The sequence below is a fragment of the Clavelina lepadiformis genome, chromosome 2 (assembly GCF_947623445.1).
Source record: "Clavelina lepadiformis chromosome 2, kaClaLepa1.1, whole genome shotgun sequence".
Classification (NCBI taxonomy): Eukaryota; Metazoa; Chordata; class Ascidiacea; order Aplousobranchia; family Clavelinidae; genus Clavelina; species Clavelina lepadiformis.
This window is the reverse complement of record NC_135241.1, coordinates 23773819-23792220: the sequence shown is the minus strand read 5'-3', so window position 1 is coordinate 23792220 and position 18402 is coordinate 23773819. Positions and strand designations below refer to the sequence as shown.

General features: G+C 37.9%; 2 protein-coding genes across 2 annotated transcripts; one reads left to right on the top strand and one right to left on the bottom strand.

The window, feature by feature from the left end:
• Positions 1 to 460: 460 nt before the first annotated feature.
• LOC143447206 (uncharacterized) lies at positions 461 to 8097 on the bottom strand. The gene is made up of 18 exons (XM_076947184.1): positions 7932 to 8097; positions 7514 to 7663; positions 7161 to 7322; positions 6568 to 6711; positions 6078 to 6275; positions 5722 to 5830; positions 5375 to 5486; positions 4851 to 5137; positions 4350 to 4522; positions 3824 to 3985; positions 3547 to 3738; positions 3316 to 3424; positions 2937 to 3045; positions 2386 to 2669; positions 2016 to 2197; positions 1566 to 1698; positions 1336 to 1478; positions 461 to 738 (listed from the first exon to the last, which is right to left on the bottom strand). Exons 1-18 carry the CDS (start codon positions 7987 to 7989, stop codon positions 629 to 631), a joined length of 2817 nt encoding a protein of 938 aa, XP_076803299.1. The 5' UTR covers positions 7990 to 8097; the 3' UTR covers positions 461 to 628.
• A 5549-nt stretch (positions 8098 to 13646) lies between these two features.
• LOC143447387 (uncharacterized) lies at positions 13647 to 17135 on the top strand. The gene is made up of 5 exons (XM_076947464.1): positions 13647 to 15069; positions 15132 to 15278; positions 15635 to 15823; positions 16095 to 16250; positions 16416 to 17135. The coding sequence occupies exons 1-5, from the start codon at positions 15015 to 15017 to the stop codon at positions 16649 to 16651; spliced, it is 783 nt and encodes a 260-aa protein (XP_076803579.1). The 5' UTR covers positions 13647 to 15014; the 3' UTR covers positions 16652 to 17135.
• Positions 17136 to 18402: the final 1267 nt, after the last annotated feature.

Here is an 18402-nt window from a genome sequence, read left to right as displayed (position 1 = left end):
TCTTCATTTCATGATCAACGATGCTTTTCCTACGAGACCAAGCGTTTCGATTTATTTCCTGAATGTTTCTTCAATCTGCTTCTTTTTTGCTCGTTATTTTCAATATTGACTATATTTTCATTAAACCGGGTTCACAAACAAGCAAAAAAACTCCAACGTTTAGTTTTTTCGAAAAACTTTTACCGCAAAAGTTGCTAAGTCACGTTGTTTCTCAGCTGAATTTGTTGTTATTTCAAGATGTGCTTCAGTAAATATTAGCACCTGAGCGTAAACTAATCATAATCAGCAGACTCTAAACTGTTTTAGCATTGGCAAATTCAAAAAACGTGATTGCGCTTTTTGCTTAAAACAACCGCCTGAACATACTTCACACATTGCATGTTGTATGTTACATGTTGCCTGCTACATGCTGAATGTCGTATTTTCACTTTCCTTTTTATAACAAGCAAACGTTATCATCTAAAAAGGACACGATTTTATTGACAGCTACGATCGCTACAGAACAGTGACTTTTCACTCAGTTCATTCCAAATACTTGGCGATTGTAGAGGCTACTTTTCAATTAAGAAGAGAATTAATGATACAAGCAGGAAATATTGGTGCTGAAGTAGACGTGGAATGTTGAGGTTTACATGTTGCAGTTCATCATGTCGTTGGAAACATTCTTAGTGTAATGAGCCATGGCCTTACGCCAAGCCATGTAATCCTTGCGCCACATCTTTACCACACTCGACAAGTCTGGTGATGCAAAACGGAAATATATTAAAATAAAAGTCTCCAAAGATCATCTGTCATTAAATTTTGTTACAAAAACTAAACAAGCCCGTTTTTATGACCAATGTGTAATTCCAAAGTTAACGTTAATTGAAGCAAACAAGTTTTGTTTTAATTTGGTTGTTGATTTTGTCTTCCTTGTAAACAACGGTAATTGCATTGTTCTTCTGAATTCTTACTGATGTCTGCGTGTTATATAGTCGTATGTATGTAGTTTTTCATGGCAAGTGCTGCACGCACTAGGCAGTACGCTGCAATGCTTTGTTATTTATCATTTTTATAATGTTCATTGCTATGCATGTATGTGCAAGGTAGGACACTCCATGATGACTTCCTCGCCATCACAATGTCTGATGTTGGGTTTGAATATGATTTTTATTACTCGGAAGCTCAGTAGGTTCGTGTTTACGCATAAAGCAGATTGAAATTACATGTAATGTAACACCCTTGTGTTGGCATGTATTGCTTCAACGCATGTGTGGTTGGTCCTACTCTGAGTCAATTTGCTCACGCAGGCTGAAATCAATGAAAACTTTTACAAAGTATTTCACATATTTATACCTTTGTACATGTTATCGGCACAGAAGCACATCTTGCAGTCTTGGAGGGGGGTGGCACATCTCATCTTGTCCGAATTTCTGCACAGGTCTCTAGGTGTCTCCGGGCAGCCGGGCAAACCATCCATAGAAATCATATTTGCCTCGCTATAAATTGCGTTTTATTATAAGTAAGCTTGGTCATTTTTTAAAAACGAGGAAGTTGTTAGACGTAATTTATACTTTTTGACTTACTTGTATTGAATGTATCGCTTAACCCATGACGAGAGTACTTGATATTTCCACGAAAAGTAGTCACAGACCCAGGCTTGGCGCATCGCACAAGAATCGGTCGAGTCGTAAAACTTGCTGCAATCCGGCATCATAGCTGCCGATGAAATAATAAAGATTTTAAAAAATGCAAAAATTACAAAACTAGGGAGATAAAATTATAAGCATTTAATCATCTACTGTTTGTTATATGTTGTAGAAGGCTACCTAAAAACAGTCAAAAATCAATCAAAAAACAGTCAAAAACAGTCCAAAACAATTTGAAAACAAATTTGAATCGTAGATTAACCATTGTTTGTTCAATGATCATTGAGCTAAGATAAAATATAAGATGTATCGTAGCATATCTATTGCACACTCCACATAACAAAGGAAAATATCCTATCCCTAATCACACAGCATCCATAGACTTACTTCTTCCACAGTCTCCAAGTTCCATGCTGTTGTAAAAGTCAAGCACGATGTCAATTCCTTCTATGATGTAGTTGATGTACTCTTCCGGGACACTGGCTGCGCGGAGGACATCGCGAAGAGAGTCGGCGCTGCATCTTACCTTCCATACCTGTGTGATGTTGCTCCGCCATGTCTCAAAGACCCTGTGACCCCGAAACGTAACGCTGTTAAGCTGTTTGTAAAATGCGTCCACAACTGCTTTGAGGAATTGTTAAAGTTACTGAAGTGTCAAATTTTCGGTTTGAAAAGTGTCAAAAGTGTGAAAGTTGTCAATTTGAAAAAAAAAACACTGACGAAACGAAAATATCACAATATGCATTTCTCTGCTCACGTGCAAATCTGAGACTGGTCTTCAGCCTCATATATGGTGATCATCATGTTGACTGCCCACTTCATAAGGTCTGGGATAACGTCGTTGTCGCACACCGGGTTTTCGAAATCCAAGGGTATCAAATCTTGGAGGGATTTCAAACCTTCCAAGATCTCCTGTGGAACTTTGGAACCGGGTTCAGGACACATCGCTGAGTAAATGAAGCTGATGGTTTTTTCGTCCACTCTCAACATGCGAAGAACTTGCTCAAGGGATTGAAATTGATCAGCAAATGCAACAATCATCTGAAATGGGTGGTTATGGTTTTGTTAAATTTACGTATTGTTTATTGCGTTTCCAGCTACACTTAAGTTATGAAATATAGAAAATAATTACGAGTTACTTTCTTTTAATTAAAGTTAAGAGATACGTGTATACAAGTATTTCGCATTATAAAACAAAAAATTTTCACCTGTGACGTCACACCAGCTATAAGTTTTATGTTTATGTTGTAGAAAGTAGTTTTCTGTGAGCTACTGTTAAGGCTTTATGACGAAATACACTCGACTCACCCTGTAGTAGAACCTGTCAACAACATCATCAAGGATGGTGGGACATCCCCCACTAAGACACTCCTTCGCTTTATTGGCGAAACATCTTAAAGTGGAATCGATTTCACGCCTAGAACAGGAAAGTATGTCTTGAATATTCTAGAAGTTATCAGCTACGTTAATGCGTCTACGTATCGTTCACGTTGAAAGATTTCTTTATCTTGACCATATAAATGTTGCTTAATGAATAGTTTTAATATTTTATATATTTCTAATATAAAAGTTTTGAGTATGTCGATAAATTTTCCATCTTATGTTACAAAAATGCTCTCTAAAACAATCCAGTCAGTCTACAGATGACGTCACGTTTATCACGATTCAAAAAGCAATCACAAGCGACCTGCATTGATTTTGGTCCTTGTACGGGTAATTGGTCATGTAAGTGCTAGAACATTCGGTCAATCCTTGAAGGGTTCCTCTCAAAGTACAGCTGGGGAAAATCTGTAGATCTGAAAAACGACAGCAAAGTTCCGGGATTATTGTGTCAAGATTTTGTTTGTCAAAATTCGCGCGTCGTGTTTTCGTATTCGCTCTGACAATGTCCTTGTGTTTTGCTTTTGCTCCAACATACCGTTTTCAGGAGTTTCATCACACTGCAGAGGAAGAGGCGTGAACATATCTTCGGTGCATCTGCTCCCGTTACAGAAGCTGACCTCGCATTGTTCGATGTATTTAATGTCCGTGTTGGTGAAATTGGCTGCCGCCTCGCAAGTAAAGTACTCTGACTGTCCCTGTGGCACACACGCCCCGGCCTCCACGTAATCTTGTAAAAATGAACAATAATAACATTTATGGTGTCAAAGGATTATAAACATTTTAATGACCAAGATTTTACGGGGTTTACTTACAACTGCCTTCCGGATCGCTGGTGTTGACGAATTTGTAAATGGAACACATATCACCCGGTTCGCACGCAATTGTGGTTAGGTTGTCAAAGTCCAGCATGGACTTATTCATGTTGAATCCTCTGGCCCCTTGATGACAGATGGTGTAATCTTGAGCGGGTATACCTATAAAGGGAGAAAACATTACTCATCCATGCAATGTTCCCTCTAATTTTTCACGAGTCTGAGCAAACACACTAACTCCCTGAGCGGTCCCTTGGACCACTTTGAGCAACATTAGACGAGCCACGTGCGCACTGTGGCCATTATTATGCGTTTATTTTATTTTCAATTCAGGTTGGATGTTTTTCTTGTGCGCAGCACAGATTTTCTGTGCGCGGAGACCGTGTCAGCAGTGCGCATTTGCGCACGCGCGCAGCTTAGAGGGAACATTGATCCATGCGTGACGCGCGCTGATGGGTATTGCTTGTAAGGTCAACGTCAAGGTTCAAGGTTCAAAGTTCAAAATTATGAATGACGATTTTTTCACCTTCGCACTTGGGTATCGTCATCTTGTCCATGACATCGAGAGCGATCTTTATTCCGCCTTCGATCAAGTCTCCGTATCCGGGGAGAAGTAAAGAGAACACATCGCTGATCCGATCTAAGTTGCAGCGGTGGGTTATAGCGTCAGCTATTATTGTCTTTGTCTTCTTGTAGATCCTGCATGCGTCGATCATTGTTATCGCCATTTATTCATTTTCATTCATTTTTATTTATTTAGTTTTCGTTATTTATTTATTGTGTTTATGAATTGTTCGCATGTTTTGTTATGAAACTATTTAGAAGTTAAGTTTAAACTAAACAAAGCTTTTTAAAGTAAGCCTTTAAAGTAAATTTAAAAAGATTAAGATGTTAAAACGTCTGCTGATAAACGTCCGATCATTTTCAGGACGTTCAACGAAATGAACGTTTTTACCAAAATAATTTACACAGGAACTACACAAAATCTTAAGCGTTGGTCAACGGTACCCGGCCATTTATGACTTACATGCAAACTTGGGCGTGGTCGGTGGCCATCACCATTTTACGGGCGTACTCCAACCCCAAGCGAGCAAAGTCATCGAGAATGTTGTTGTCGCAGAGTGGTTCTCCCATGTTGATTCCCCCTTCCGGTATCAGCATCTTTAGCATGTCGAGACCATTCAAGATTTCGGCTTTCTGCTCTGCAGTCGGACACATCAGTCGAAGCGGCGAGAGATCGACACCAAGGCCAGACTTCATTCGAACGATCAGTTCGTCGAGGTTTTCCACGCCGGCGGCATATTCGACGACCATCTGCGGGAAAAACCGACGCAATTTTCGGCGAGGAAAATTTTTTACCTATTTTGAAAACTATTTGGTGCACAACTTTTAGGTTTTCAATTGAAATTTAAAAGCAAAACTTTTGAAAAGAATCATTTTCCTTTTCCGAAAGTGATAAACAACCAAAATAAAATCGCTTGTAGAAAAAAAGATAAACCCCGAAAAATTACAATAAAATTTTTTTTTTTAATGGAAATAAAGTTCGAGTGCCTTATAAATGTCGCGAATTCCGTCAATTTCATCAAGGATGGAAGGACAGGTTGAATCGAAGCAGTCAACTGTGACGTCGGCAAAACATTTTACCGCCGCGTCCAAATCCGACCTTGAATTTACACAAAAACAAATAAAGAGTTTGTATAGATAAAATATAATTTAAACATCCAACGCTCACAGTCGAAGTAACTTTTCAAACAATTTTGTTGTAATGTTGTATGGCATGAAATGTCACAACGTATTTCAATATTTAATTGGAAAAAAATTTCCATAAAGGCAAGTTACAAAAAATGAAATATTTTACGATCGCATCGTAAAACATCAAATTATTATTTTGCAAGTACCGGCAGATGGCGTTGTCCTCGTATGGATAGTTACCAGCCAAAGGGTTGAAGCAAGCATCGGTCCTGGACATAACTTCAGTCAAGCTGCACTTGGGCAGGATTTGGATATCTAAAGTTAGTATTTTGTCTTAACGCTTGACAACATTTAGAAATTGTAAAAGAAAATGTTGGACAAAGCGTAGCTCAAGTTCTATTGAAAATTCTTAAAAAATTCAAAAACTCCTTTCAATAAAAACAACGACGTAAAATCTTTAAACAAGAAATTTAATTTTATTTGTGCAATGTATTGTGTAGTTTTCAACACATTTTAAAGCAACAAAGTCGTTTGCTTATGCGCTACATGGACATAATCAAACCTGTTGTTTGATTGACAACCGGACAATTTTCGGGTTTGGTGACCACTGCCATGTTGCAGTCGTTCCCGAAGCATGTTGTGAAAGCGCATCGCGCCACCATACTCGGGTCGCTTGCGGCGACATCCCGGAATGACGAGCAGTTCCAGTACGGAAGCTGACTCGCGTTAACACAAAAAGCCCCCTCTTGGTAGGTGGTCTCTATAGAAGTGGAAAAAATTATAAAATTTATGAATATGTGAGTGTGAGCTTGTGTATTCACTGGCGATTGAATTCATATGTTATTTATCGTTGAGCAGAATGTTGAAATGTCTTAGTTTGAAATTTTAGATTAAAAATCTCTTAAATTAGTTCAAAATGAATAAATCTAACTTACTCCAATTACAAAAATAATTTATTTATTTTACTACTTTGTACTCTTATGTCTGCTGTTAAGTAAGAATGAACAAAAAAATTTTACTGTAGTAAGAAAAAAATAGGATCGTTCACTTACTGTTGCTTACTGATTGATTGTAATATCTGTAGACTCCGCAAAAGTCGCCCACACCGCACGTTTCGTTTTTAACGTTGTTGAAGAGCTCTTCTTTTCTGTCCTGACTGAAAGCACGAAATCCTGTGTAACACTGAGACTTTGCACCTGAAAAAAGTAAATGAATAAAATAAATAAGTAAATAAATGAAAAAACAAATCTTTTCTGGTAAATAAATCTTGAAAACCTTTATTTTATCTCCTGCATAGTAATTTTCCGTTACTTTTATCTTGTAGCCTATGGTAATTTGCCATTAGGCCTGAGTGCGTGATATTACAAATTACTTTTTATAATTAATAACTGGATTTATTTGTGTATTTTTCAGCATAATAAGTTAACTTTTATAACTCGAATTAGAACTATGTTACATTTCAAAATACTAGTCATATTAATTTATGCTTTATATGCTAAACGTTGGCCGCCTTATTTCCAACAAATATCTATTGTTCTGTCATAATCAGTTCTAGATTTTAAACCTTATATGAAACATTTAGAGTTTTAATTTTAGTTAGAATAAATTTTAAATATCTTGAGAACTTTTATCCAAAGTAACTTACTGATGGGACTCGCAGTTGCAATCTCGTTGTTACAGTCATTCTCTTCGCACTGACTATGCTTGCATTCACTCAGTTTCGACTGCGGGGAATAACCGCGTACAGAGAGGCAATTATAGTATTGGGTTTCATTCTTCGGGATACAAACACCAGACTCTAGGTATTCTGGAAAATGAAATATCTATGAAAGTCAACACTTATGTGGTTAAGTCTGCTTTGTCATATTTCTTAACGACCTTTTGAAAAACTTATGAAATACGTAGATCAACAATCCAAGCATTCACATAATAATACACCACACACTTAATCAAATGGACATAGACAGGAATACGATCGTAGTTAAAATGATGACTTACGGAGCATGAAACCGGTCTGATTGTAGTAACTGAATGATCCACATATCTCATTAGGTCCACAAGAATCCAATTTCATGGTGTCGTAAGTGACATTCCTGCGGTCTGGTGTGTACGCACGGTAACCCTGGTAACACCTTGTGTTGGTGGTCGCTGAAAGCAAGCTTGTTGTTAAAATTAAACATTTTGTATTTACCTACAATTCCATTTTACTGACAAATTCTATTTCTTTGAATTTATTTACAACAATATTTTTCAACGTTTTAATAATTGTTAAAATATGTTTTTCAATGCACAATTATATAGTTGCGTCGACTTATTTTATATGAGTTTATTCGTTGAAATCATTTTGCTGAGTATTAATCGCTGAGGTTCTGTTGATTGTCAAGTTGAAGACGACACAAATATTTCCACAACTTACAGTTTTCCTGGCCGCTGACTGCAGTCGCCAGAAGGAATAACAAAGAAAATTTAATCATTCTTGTAATCAAACTTTTGTCTTTTCCAAAGCTGCAAAAACAAATAAACAAAAGTCGTTTGAAGGCAAACTGTGAAAATTTCTTTTAGCTTTTGTGTAACTTGTTTTCAACTCAAACGTGCTACCACGGCGATTCCTCAAACTGACCGCGCACTTTCAATATCCCGGGAATATAAGTACGCGATTTATTCCTACAAAAGTTTTGTTATATTCACGATGATGACAAATGCTCATGTGACGCTTCAAACATCCTTCAGTTATTTTTAGGTTCGCCTTGGACTAAAGAGAAAAGTTTTTATTTATCAAAGATGCGGCCTAAAGTCTCTGAATACGAACAACGCACAATAAAGCCCCATATTACAATGGAAAATTGTGCAAGGTAAACCTACGTACGTTCCGGTCATTGTAATTCGCTATGTCACCATTTCAACCCAGGAAAATTACACAGGTTATAGGATGATTGTTTACTTTTAAAAACACTCCCTTGCCGTTGTTGATCGACGAAATATAGAATTTTAAAAAATCGTGCATCGCGCTACACTAAAGAGGCTTTGGGGTTTTTGTTCGGGAGGTTCTGTCATAGCAACCCTATTTCAAAATTGAAACCGCTGTGTAAACACGAGCTCTTTCTTGCGTTGTTCTCTGTTCTTTAGACCGAATCAATCACAATAAGCAACAATGAAGCAGCAAAATTGGTCACAAAGTAGGTCAGGTCAAGCCGACTTGTCGGAACTTGTATTTCGACGCATAAACACGGATTCTATTATTGCGTCATGTGATGATCTGTGATGAAACAATGACCCTCGCTTGTGTTGCATAACTACGACAAAGAATGACCGCGGTTTTCTGTGAGTATTCCTTTGTAAATATTTGCACAAGGAGCAACCCCTCATGTGATGCTTGCATGACTTTAAAGAGAGCAAATTTTCCGCACCAAATCCTTTTTTTTGATAAAAAACTCATTTTTGTAGCAAAAACCAATTCCTGATAAACTTTATGCAGGTAAATTTGAATTCTTCGAAATATTAAAATATACTGTTTGTGACATGTTTTGTTTATTTGATGTCAAATCCTTCAAGTTTGAGGTATAAGAAAAAATAAACAATTCATAATCAACATATGGTTTAATGTATATAAGATGCTTTGTTTATTTTCAGCTCCTTGCAGTGGCTTTAAAAAACGCAAATAAAATAATTAATTTTAAATTTACGCGACTTTGAGTAGATCCTTCAAGAAAAATCTAGGTTGTTCACTCACGGAATGTATGAGTCAGATTCTTTATAAGGCGAAAATTTGTCACTGTCTGTAGAGCATTTTGATGTCGAACCCGGTTATTTTTGAAAGGCATAAGCTAATAGTCAATACATTTGGTGTGAGCTTATTATATATCTTATAATTTTATGAATGAGGAAATACATAAATAAATTTCATCTTTCGCTTACCACATTCACCCTTTCAGCGCTGTGTCTAACATCTTATCATCCAATATTTTGCCACCTATCACTGACCTCGTTTTTGCTTCACCAAGTGTCTTAACATAATCACAAGCATTCACCGCAAGATGACAATAGCGAGTTGTTCCCTGCAGATACTCTTGGTAGGGTCAGAAAGGATAAGAGTTGTCGCTCTTTGAGAAAATAGTTCTAGAATATGATACTACAACGACGAAAACGGCTTATCAAGATGTACTGATGTGAAGCGTTTTTACTTACTTTTACTTAAACACCATGACATAGTAACAAAAAATAAATATAGAACTGCTACGCTATAAACCTCTAATCAAAACCTCTAGGTAGTTTGTATAAATGAGGCTTCGCCCTATTGATCGGTAACAAAGTTTACAAGAGTTGTGGAATTGGCAAACAACAAATTGAAACCATTTTGCATTTACTTTGTACGTGTCAAGAAGTGGGCCAACACTAGAAAGATACGTTTGTGTGTCTTCAACCCTACAATACCGTTGTGTTGTGCTTTTCAACAAATAATTTACAATTTGGTTCCATGAAATCGACCAAGTATTTTCGTCGTCTTAACTGTGTAGCATCGAGCGCACGTTTTGTGGTTTATCGTTGTAAAGTTGTTGAGAGAATCAGGCTGGATTTAGAAATGTTTTTGCCCGAGATCTATCAACCCTGCTGAATCTTTTATTGCCAAACATGCAGCAACAACAACTATACTGATTGCACAAGAAATAGTGCAGGTCGTAAGCGCTCTACTGTTTCAATGCTTCACTTCTGTCGTTGCTTTATGTAAATTATGCAAATGAAAGACAGAACGTGAATGATAAAACTAAGACAAATACAAAGATGTGATCAAAAGGAGCTCGGTGCTTTGAGCCTTTGAAGATGTCTCACTTGTCAACTGCTGTACATGATCGTATGTGCACGAAAAATTGATGCTTAATACACAATATATTTCGAAGTAACCCGCCCAATTCTAGGAGCTCACCATTAAAACGCACTTACGGGTCAAGATTATGTGAAAATGAGTCGACACGAAACCTTAAAGGCATTCTGTCAAAGTGTGGATTGGATTAAGCCAGGAGGAACGAATTTTGTAATCGCGAGAAAATTCCTAAAGATGAAAACCTAAATTTTCTGCTCCAGGCTGGACACAGTGGACATCAAATTATAAAGTCGATAGCCAGCGTCCAGTAAATAGCTCTCGAAATTTGGCCACAATTGTGCAAGATTAAACGCGGTAGTTTTTGTAGTTGTTTAGTTACATGCCGTCGAAAACAGTAGGCGGAATTCAACCACACACGGGCCGCTTCATTGTCTAAAAGACATGACCAAGATATAGGGTCAATAAAACAGTAAGACCTCCGAGAACCATTTCGCAAATTGCCTTCATTCAAACAAAAATCACGCAGAGAAGTCGTTTCAGCTGTTTACTCATCCTGTTTTAATTTCGGATCGAAATTGGGGATTGAACTGTCAAAGCCAACCCTTCCAACGATGGCGATGGCGATGGCCTAATGAAAGCTGTTGAGCTGCATGTGATGTCATAATGAAGATTTATTACATCATACTCAGTTGTTTGAATGGTTTATTTGCCGACAAAATGGAGCCGCTTTTTTCACATATGCGAAACAGAAAACCTCGGTTCTAATAGAGACGAAATAAATGAATTAATTGATATAGTTCAGCAATGGCATATACTGTAGCAGGGCTGTTAAGGCAGAATATAGCATATATCACTTTAAAAAACAGCATAAAAACAAGCCAGTAAAAGCACGTTCTAAACGTCCGGTAAAGATCGTGTTGCTTCGTCGTAAATCTCTGTGTGGTCTGCGCTTGCGCTGTAGTTTTAAGGCGAAATTGACTTTGAAGAGAAAATGTAACTTCCATTCAACCACGACCCCATACTTCACTGCATCGCTATTTTAACTACGCAGCTTTAAAAGACAATAAAATGCAAGCTGACTTCGAAAAAGCCTGAAAAGCGTGTTGGTTGCCTGCGTTCGCAGATATATTTGCTTGCGTTTGAGTTGTAAAACCCCGAATGGCATTGGTCTTAACTTGTCGAGAAATGAACGTATCAGACAGATTTTCAATAATTGAAAACTTTTAGCAAATTCCAACTGATTCTTGCGAGTTGTTTGTTGCTTTCAGGCTGATCATGAACGATCCAACGACTTAATTCTGAAAATTTCGGTTTTCGGCTCTGAAGAGCGGTACCCCAACAGAGCGTGTTTTGTGCAACTGCTAGCGGTAATATAACAATATTTCGGCCTTGATTTTCACTCATATTTTTCATAACAACACGTCTGTTGTTATCGATTTATAATTCGATTCAAACGTATCAAACACTTGCAAGACGATTTCCAAAGATTTCAGTGAGCCAGCAGGTAGAGAGCAACTGTTAATGAGATGAATTTGATTCAAGTATTTGAAAAGAGATTAAATTACTGTATGGGGAAGGTTTTATAGTGCAAACACATACCCTCGAAACAAATCATTGTTTTTAGTGTGAGAAAAGGTTTGTTTGCTTTTTATCAGTTGATAAGTGGCCCATATGACCCAAACTGTCGAGCTAAATTAATACCAAAATGTGGCCCATACGAGCCAAATTGCCGAGATGAATTAATACGAGGATATAGGGTAAAATACGACGAAAAAACTACAGTTGAAGTTATTTTGTTTCTCTGTACTGTGTTTTCGCAATTATTTTAAATAGACCGCCCTATGGCTTAGGTGTAAAGAAATGGAGAAAGGGGCGCGTTTGATCAACGCTGCGTCTTGTACTTCTGCCTGTAAATCACTACCAACGGTCACAAACATGCCGGTTGTAAGCTTATACGGGAGTCAATAGCAGAGGAAATTACTCTGCAAAACAAACAGTTATTAAATTTTTCCACTTGTAGCCGTGTCATCAACAGTGCATCTCGTAATAGATAGGTCCGATGTCCAGAACAGCTGTAGGGACATGTTAAAGTTGTTGTAGTTGATGTAAGCTTTTCAACACGTTATCTGATCATAACGATAACATTTACACAAGCGATTATGTTGAGGCTGATGTATAGGTTGTACTTTAAGTTCTACCCTGAATAACAAAGCTATAGTGTTAAGGCCAGGTTAATGTACAGTGTTGCCCCTTATCTGGGGATGTGTTTGTATATAAGGAGGTTTCTGTAAAGTACTTTAAGAATTGACTTGCAGAAAACATTACCCACGCAGCCCAGTAGTAGGCAAAGCCTCTTCTGCATAGAAATAATCAACAGGAAGCCGGATCGTGCATCCGGAACTTTCTCACTTCGCGTAAATTAAGTAAATTCTGTGAAGTAAATTCCGAGTCCGGTTCGTGTAAAGTCCTGAATTATTCAGAAAAACATGGAAAGTCTTTATCTATCGTGTCGGTCGAATACACCGAGTCATTTATACGTGTTTGGCTTAAAAACTCATACGTCATCGTTATGCAGGTGACGTACGGATAACCGTTTTCACAGTTTGGGCGCAGTTGGTCGCTGTCAAAGGCGTTGGTCAAGGAGGTTGAGTTCTAACAAATTATTATCGAAATCTCAGCTCAAAACCAAACCGGATAGTGCTTAGAGCCACCTTTAGGACTGGGTCGTCGTCGTATAAACAGGCTGTCGCCCTATACCGACGTCGTAAAAATGAGGTTTTCACATTCACTGTAAGAAAATGACATCATAATGCTTCAGGATTCCGTCATGAAAACCCGCCCATCTTCGAAGACGATTGCTTAGTAGTGATGGATGCGATACGCGTTTGAGAAGGGCATTTCTGGAAACGATAACAGATGATTTTAATACACACCGTCGATGTCTTATTGTCCTAAGATATTGAAAATGAACGAAATTGGACTGAAAACAAATAAACGGAATCGACTGTAGCAGAAAAGCGATGCAAATCAATAATCACCAAATTCTCTTTCGTACTTTTCACAGTAAAAAAATACGTTTACTTTATTGGAATTCAACTCGTAACACGTTGTAATAAACGTTAATAGGTCTTGGACGCCCGAACGAAAACAACATACCCGAAGCGTTTACCCAACACTTCAGTTCATTGGTATAATTTCATTAACGTCTTCCCCTTAATAACTATGCGACCGCAATGCCTGATCTGTATGTGAAAGCGGGACTGGAATGTAAAGGTCTGGTTCAACTTCTTCTATAAAATGGAAGACAATTTTAAGTTTGAGACTTAACATAGATACAGTTTTTGCTGTCACTGATTGATTTATAAATTTTCAGCCGCTCCTGTAACTGACGTTCTTACAATCGAGAAAAACAACCTGTTTTGTGATATGTTGACGTGCTTTCTCAGACTTTTTGCTGTTTTCGTACCGGACAAGACCACGACGGAGAAGTTAAATTTAGGTGTAATCTGAAATATTGACTGAACTAAGTAGATTAAGTTGAAAAAAGTGAAAATGATTGGATGAAGCTTTTTAATGTATAGAAAGCGTGACTCAATACAGATCGATCTCCCAAGGCCGACTTGCGGCAAGAGCGGCTTGTTTATACCGCGGAAAGGAACAAGCTCCCTCAGTCATAACAAACACAACTTTGCAAGTTCTCCACTGTTAAGATGTCAGTTGTAGATGTGGCACTGTAGCGCACAAGAGGAGTATTAAGATTTATAGGCAGTCAGAAACCCAACTAAAGCACATTGCCGCTAGACTGAGTAAACAGTATAACAAGAGCTTGATCGTCACATAAAAGAGTTATTGCTGTGAACCATACTATGACAGTATACGAACTACAAAGTTTAGTTTACTTATACCTGTGCATGGACCCAGTTACGTTGATTGATGTTTTATCTTGAGCAGAAGCGCACGCAACAGTCTACAGAGATGAAACAAACGCCATCTTAATTTAGTCAGGGGCACATTTCTCCCCTGGGTAGGAAAATGATTCGATAAGTGAAAAGGTTCCGGTTTGTTATCAGCTTCAATCGCAAGGTGTTTAAAAATGGTTCGCGGTACAGCCGCCACGTGGATTAGCAATTATTATAATTTATTGCTTGATCGTGAACGTTGCGTGGACGTCGTGTCGTCGTTTCGTGTTTCCTGGCATTATAGCAGACGATATCTATTGTATGATTTACAACATGCAATATTTACATATACTGTAATGCTCCATGTAAATACAGATCTGGAACTTGTACTCACGTATCAACCGAATATTTTCATCAGTAGTTTTCGAACTAATGCGTTTTCAGCTAGAGACCCCAGTTTACTTTGCATCCGCACTTTGTCGATGCTTATGTCAAACCTCGATAAATATTTTTTACATTTTTTGTTTTTGAAAAAAAGCAACAAAAAATGGCTTTAATTGTCAAAACTTGGCAGAATAAAATTGGGTAAAAACCTATATGACATAAATTTTTCGGTAACTAAATTTTCGAAATCTAATATTACTCGAATATCGATCGAGGTTTGCAAATAATTAAAAAATGAACACTTTTATTTCATATAAAGCGCAATGTTGCTTTGCTTTAGTTCCATAGAAATCTTCAATTGATTTTTAAAGCCACTTGAAATTGTAAAAGCAAGCCAATGAAGAAATTGACGTTTATTTTTACAGCCTTTGTTTGGATTTGGAAATTACGCTGTAAGTTACGTCATTATGCACACACACGCACGTCGTCTTGACGTCATCTTATTTATTCCCAGTTGCTGAGACGCTGACTTGCAACGGGGGAATACAGTTGACTGTTCATGACAAACTAATCAGGCGTGACATAAACCCGCAGCCCTGCCCCAATGAGAAACAGTCATGCTTGACTGCCGACGCCGCCGTAGCCGTCAAAGGAATGACAGGTAACCAAAAGCATTACAACTTCATGCATAAGTTAAGATTAGTCATGTGAAAATTTTTAAGTTCTCTTTATCAATGGCTAAATTGTTAACTCATATTAATCTCTTGCGAAGTGTTATTTAGATGGTTGTTGTTTTTCTCTTTTTATGAGTAATCGATATTGGTGGCGTTTTAATGATTTTGTTTCACTTTTCGATTAGATTAATTATTTATATCAAATGAAATAGGATAATAATTTAATTATAGACTGACAGCTGAAATATCTTTAATGCTTTTAGTTCTTTGTGTAGAAAGAATATTCTGATTTCCAGCAGATATCGCCTAAGCGCATATTCGTATTAAACTTATTCACTCACAGCTAATGTATATGTTGGGTCTTGCGCTTACAACTGCAAAGAAGAGGCCGCTAAAGGGTGCCAAGAGACATTAGAGGACTTGCAAATTTCTTCATCAGACATCACCAGATGTCGCGTGTCATGCTGCAATTCGTCAGACTTCTGCAACATCGAGCCCCAACCATCTGCATCCCAAAAGCCATCGGCAGTAGGTGAGTTTTTTACCCATGTTTTCTCCTGGAATTTAACAGTGATCGCGATAATCGTCTGCAATAATCTTGCTCATGTTCAACATTTACTGTGTTTTTAATGTAATTTACTGTCATAGAAAAGTCCTTAGATAAACATACCTTAAACTTTGTTGCACTTCGCCAACATACCAAAATTTTTACTCTACACACCCTCACATTGCGGATCATTTTGAAAACGTTAAGCAACAGTTACGCCAACAGCGAATTTCATTGTAATTTTTGTTGTCGCAAGGTGGCGGTAGACGGTGTTACGTGGGCATAAAGAAAGTGCTCTCCGATGAGACGGTGGCCGCCGACACCATTAAGGAGAAGACATGCGGGCAAGATTACGGCCCCAAACCCTCCTGCATCAGCGCCACCCTGACCATGAACCGTGGCACCAAGGAAAGTGAGTCATAGAGGACACTTCAATGTTGCTAGAACAGCATTGCGCTATCTGTGATTGTTAACCTTTGTGACGTTTCACTTTGATTTAAAACTTTAACTGCGTGGCTGAAATTTGTATCTCTGCATACGTTTGTCCCAGTTTTTAACGCGTCCCACTGCTTTACAGGTATCGGATTGACGACGTTAAAGCAATGCTACCCCGCAAAAACCTGCGATCGATACATCTGTGATTTGATGCTACAAGAAATTTCTGATAACGTTAGGGGAATGGTGACTAGCTGCGAGACTTCATGCTGTACCGGCGATCTATGTAATGATGCCGCTCATACTTCGCCGCGCGCTCTAGCGATTTTAACATTTTTATTTGTCGCCCTTACGATGTCGCTCATAGCATATTCTTGATACGTATTTGTTTTCGACGAGTCACGTACATTGCATCTACCGATACCTCTCAACATGCCATTTAAGGTTGTCCAACTGTGATTCCACGCAATACTAAGTAATATTTTAAAAGATTGTATTGTAACAATGCTTTTGAAAACATTCAAACATTGTGATTGTTTCAAAACAATTTTAGTATTAAAATTAGATTCGCTTGTAGTTTCCCGTGAGATGTTGATTTACAAAAAGGGCTCGTGTTGTGACAACTATTAGCAGTTAGTTACAGCTTCAAGCATCGTTATACCTGTTATTGCTATGCACTTGACCTGTGTTTTATTGTGCATAATTACGGTACATGAACGAAAGTTTATTTATTATAAAAACGATTATATTTTTCAGTGCATGTTGTTTTTGATTTTGTGTCGCGTGTTTTTTTGAATAAAGAGAAAAGGTAAATGTTTTAAAACAAACCCAAATTTAGTTTTAAAACTTGAACATTTCATAGAAATCTAAAACCTGTGTCGTCACGCTTGAATAAAAAAAACTTTACGCTTGGCTAATTTCCAATAGGTGACCAGACTTGTGCTTCTCTACACTTGAATGTAATTGCCTTTTTAGCCAAAAGCCTTGCAGACGTATCCAGCTTTAGTTAACGATAAACTAGGCACTGTTACTTGTCTGCGCTTACGTTTGTGACCAACCCGACTAAGTTACAGTACCATGTACTTTCGTCAAGGTACATCCGGTGCGAATCCATGTGAAGGTTGAGGTAGTTAAGACGCGTTTTCACAATAGCAATCTCGTCAACAATACGCTGCGTAAATTGTGCAGATACATTATATAAATCTGTAGCGAAGGGTTCACAGCATGAACTTTGGCAGAATTGTGAAGGCATAACTGAAGAATTGGAAGCAGGTAAAAGCATATCCCGAAGGGCGTAGATGGAAGTACTTGACAGCGTTCCAAGCTTGTATCATTCGTTTTGTTATTGTTAGAGAGCGAGAAGAAAAGCCCCCTGTTTTAAGCCGAGTTGCTTATTACAGAACAAGAATATATATTTCTACTGGTTATGTAGGTACACACAGGGCAAGGGAAGAACAAAAGAGGTTTATAGAATAACTGGCAATGCTTTTGGCGTTCGTTATACAATCAATAAGTGTTATTTGGTATCGGCTCATTACATCACATTAATTTTAATTGCGTCATTCATCAGCAAAGGGATAGAAGAAGCGAAACACTCGATCTTACATTGGTCGACTCTTAATGTGACTCTAGGAAAAAAGTGCGTTGTCATTTGCTTCCGATTAACTCACCTGGCTTGCTTAGAAACATACACAACGCCGTTCATGCCGCTTCGGCTGTTTTTGTGCCGATTAGCTAGGTAGCCGATTGCAGTCGGTATTACAAAGGCTAGATACGTTAATTTCGTATTACTTGCTTGCAAAAGGATAATGTTTCCTTTGCATAAAAGTTAAAGGGCGAGTGCTTCTGTGATTTAGGATTACAGCTCAGTAACAGCAGGTACGTTCCATTTAAAACTCTGTAATTAGTCTAATGGGGTTGCGCGCCAATTGCTCATGATGCCGATTTTACAATAAACAAACAAAGAAAACGTCACGTTGATTCGGATTAACAAATTGTGAATTAATAACGGCATCATTTTGTCGTCACAATACCATACAGTTTCAAAGGGCTTAATGTTTTACTAATTGACGTTTCGTGACGTGGGACGCACACTCATTCAACAGCCATTACTGTTTACGGTGTTTGCT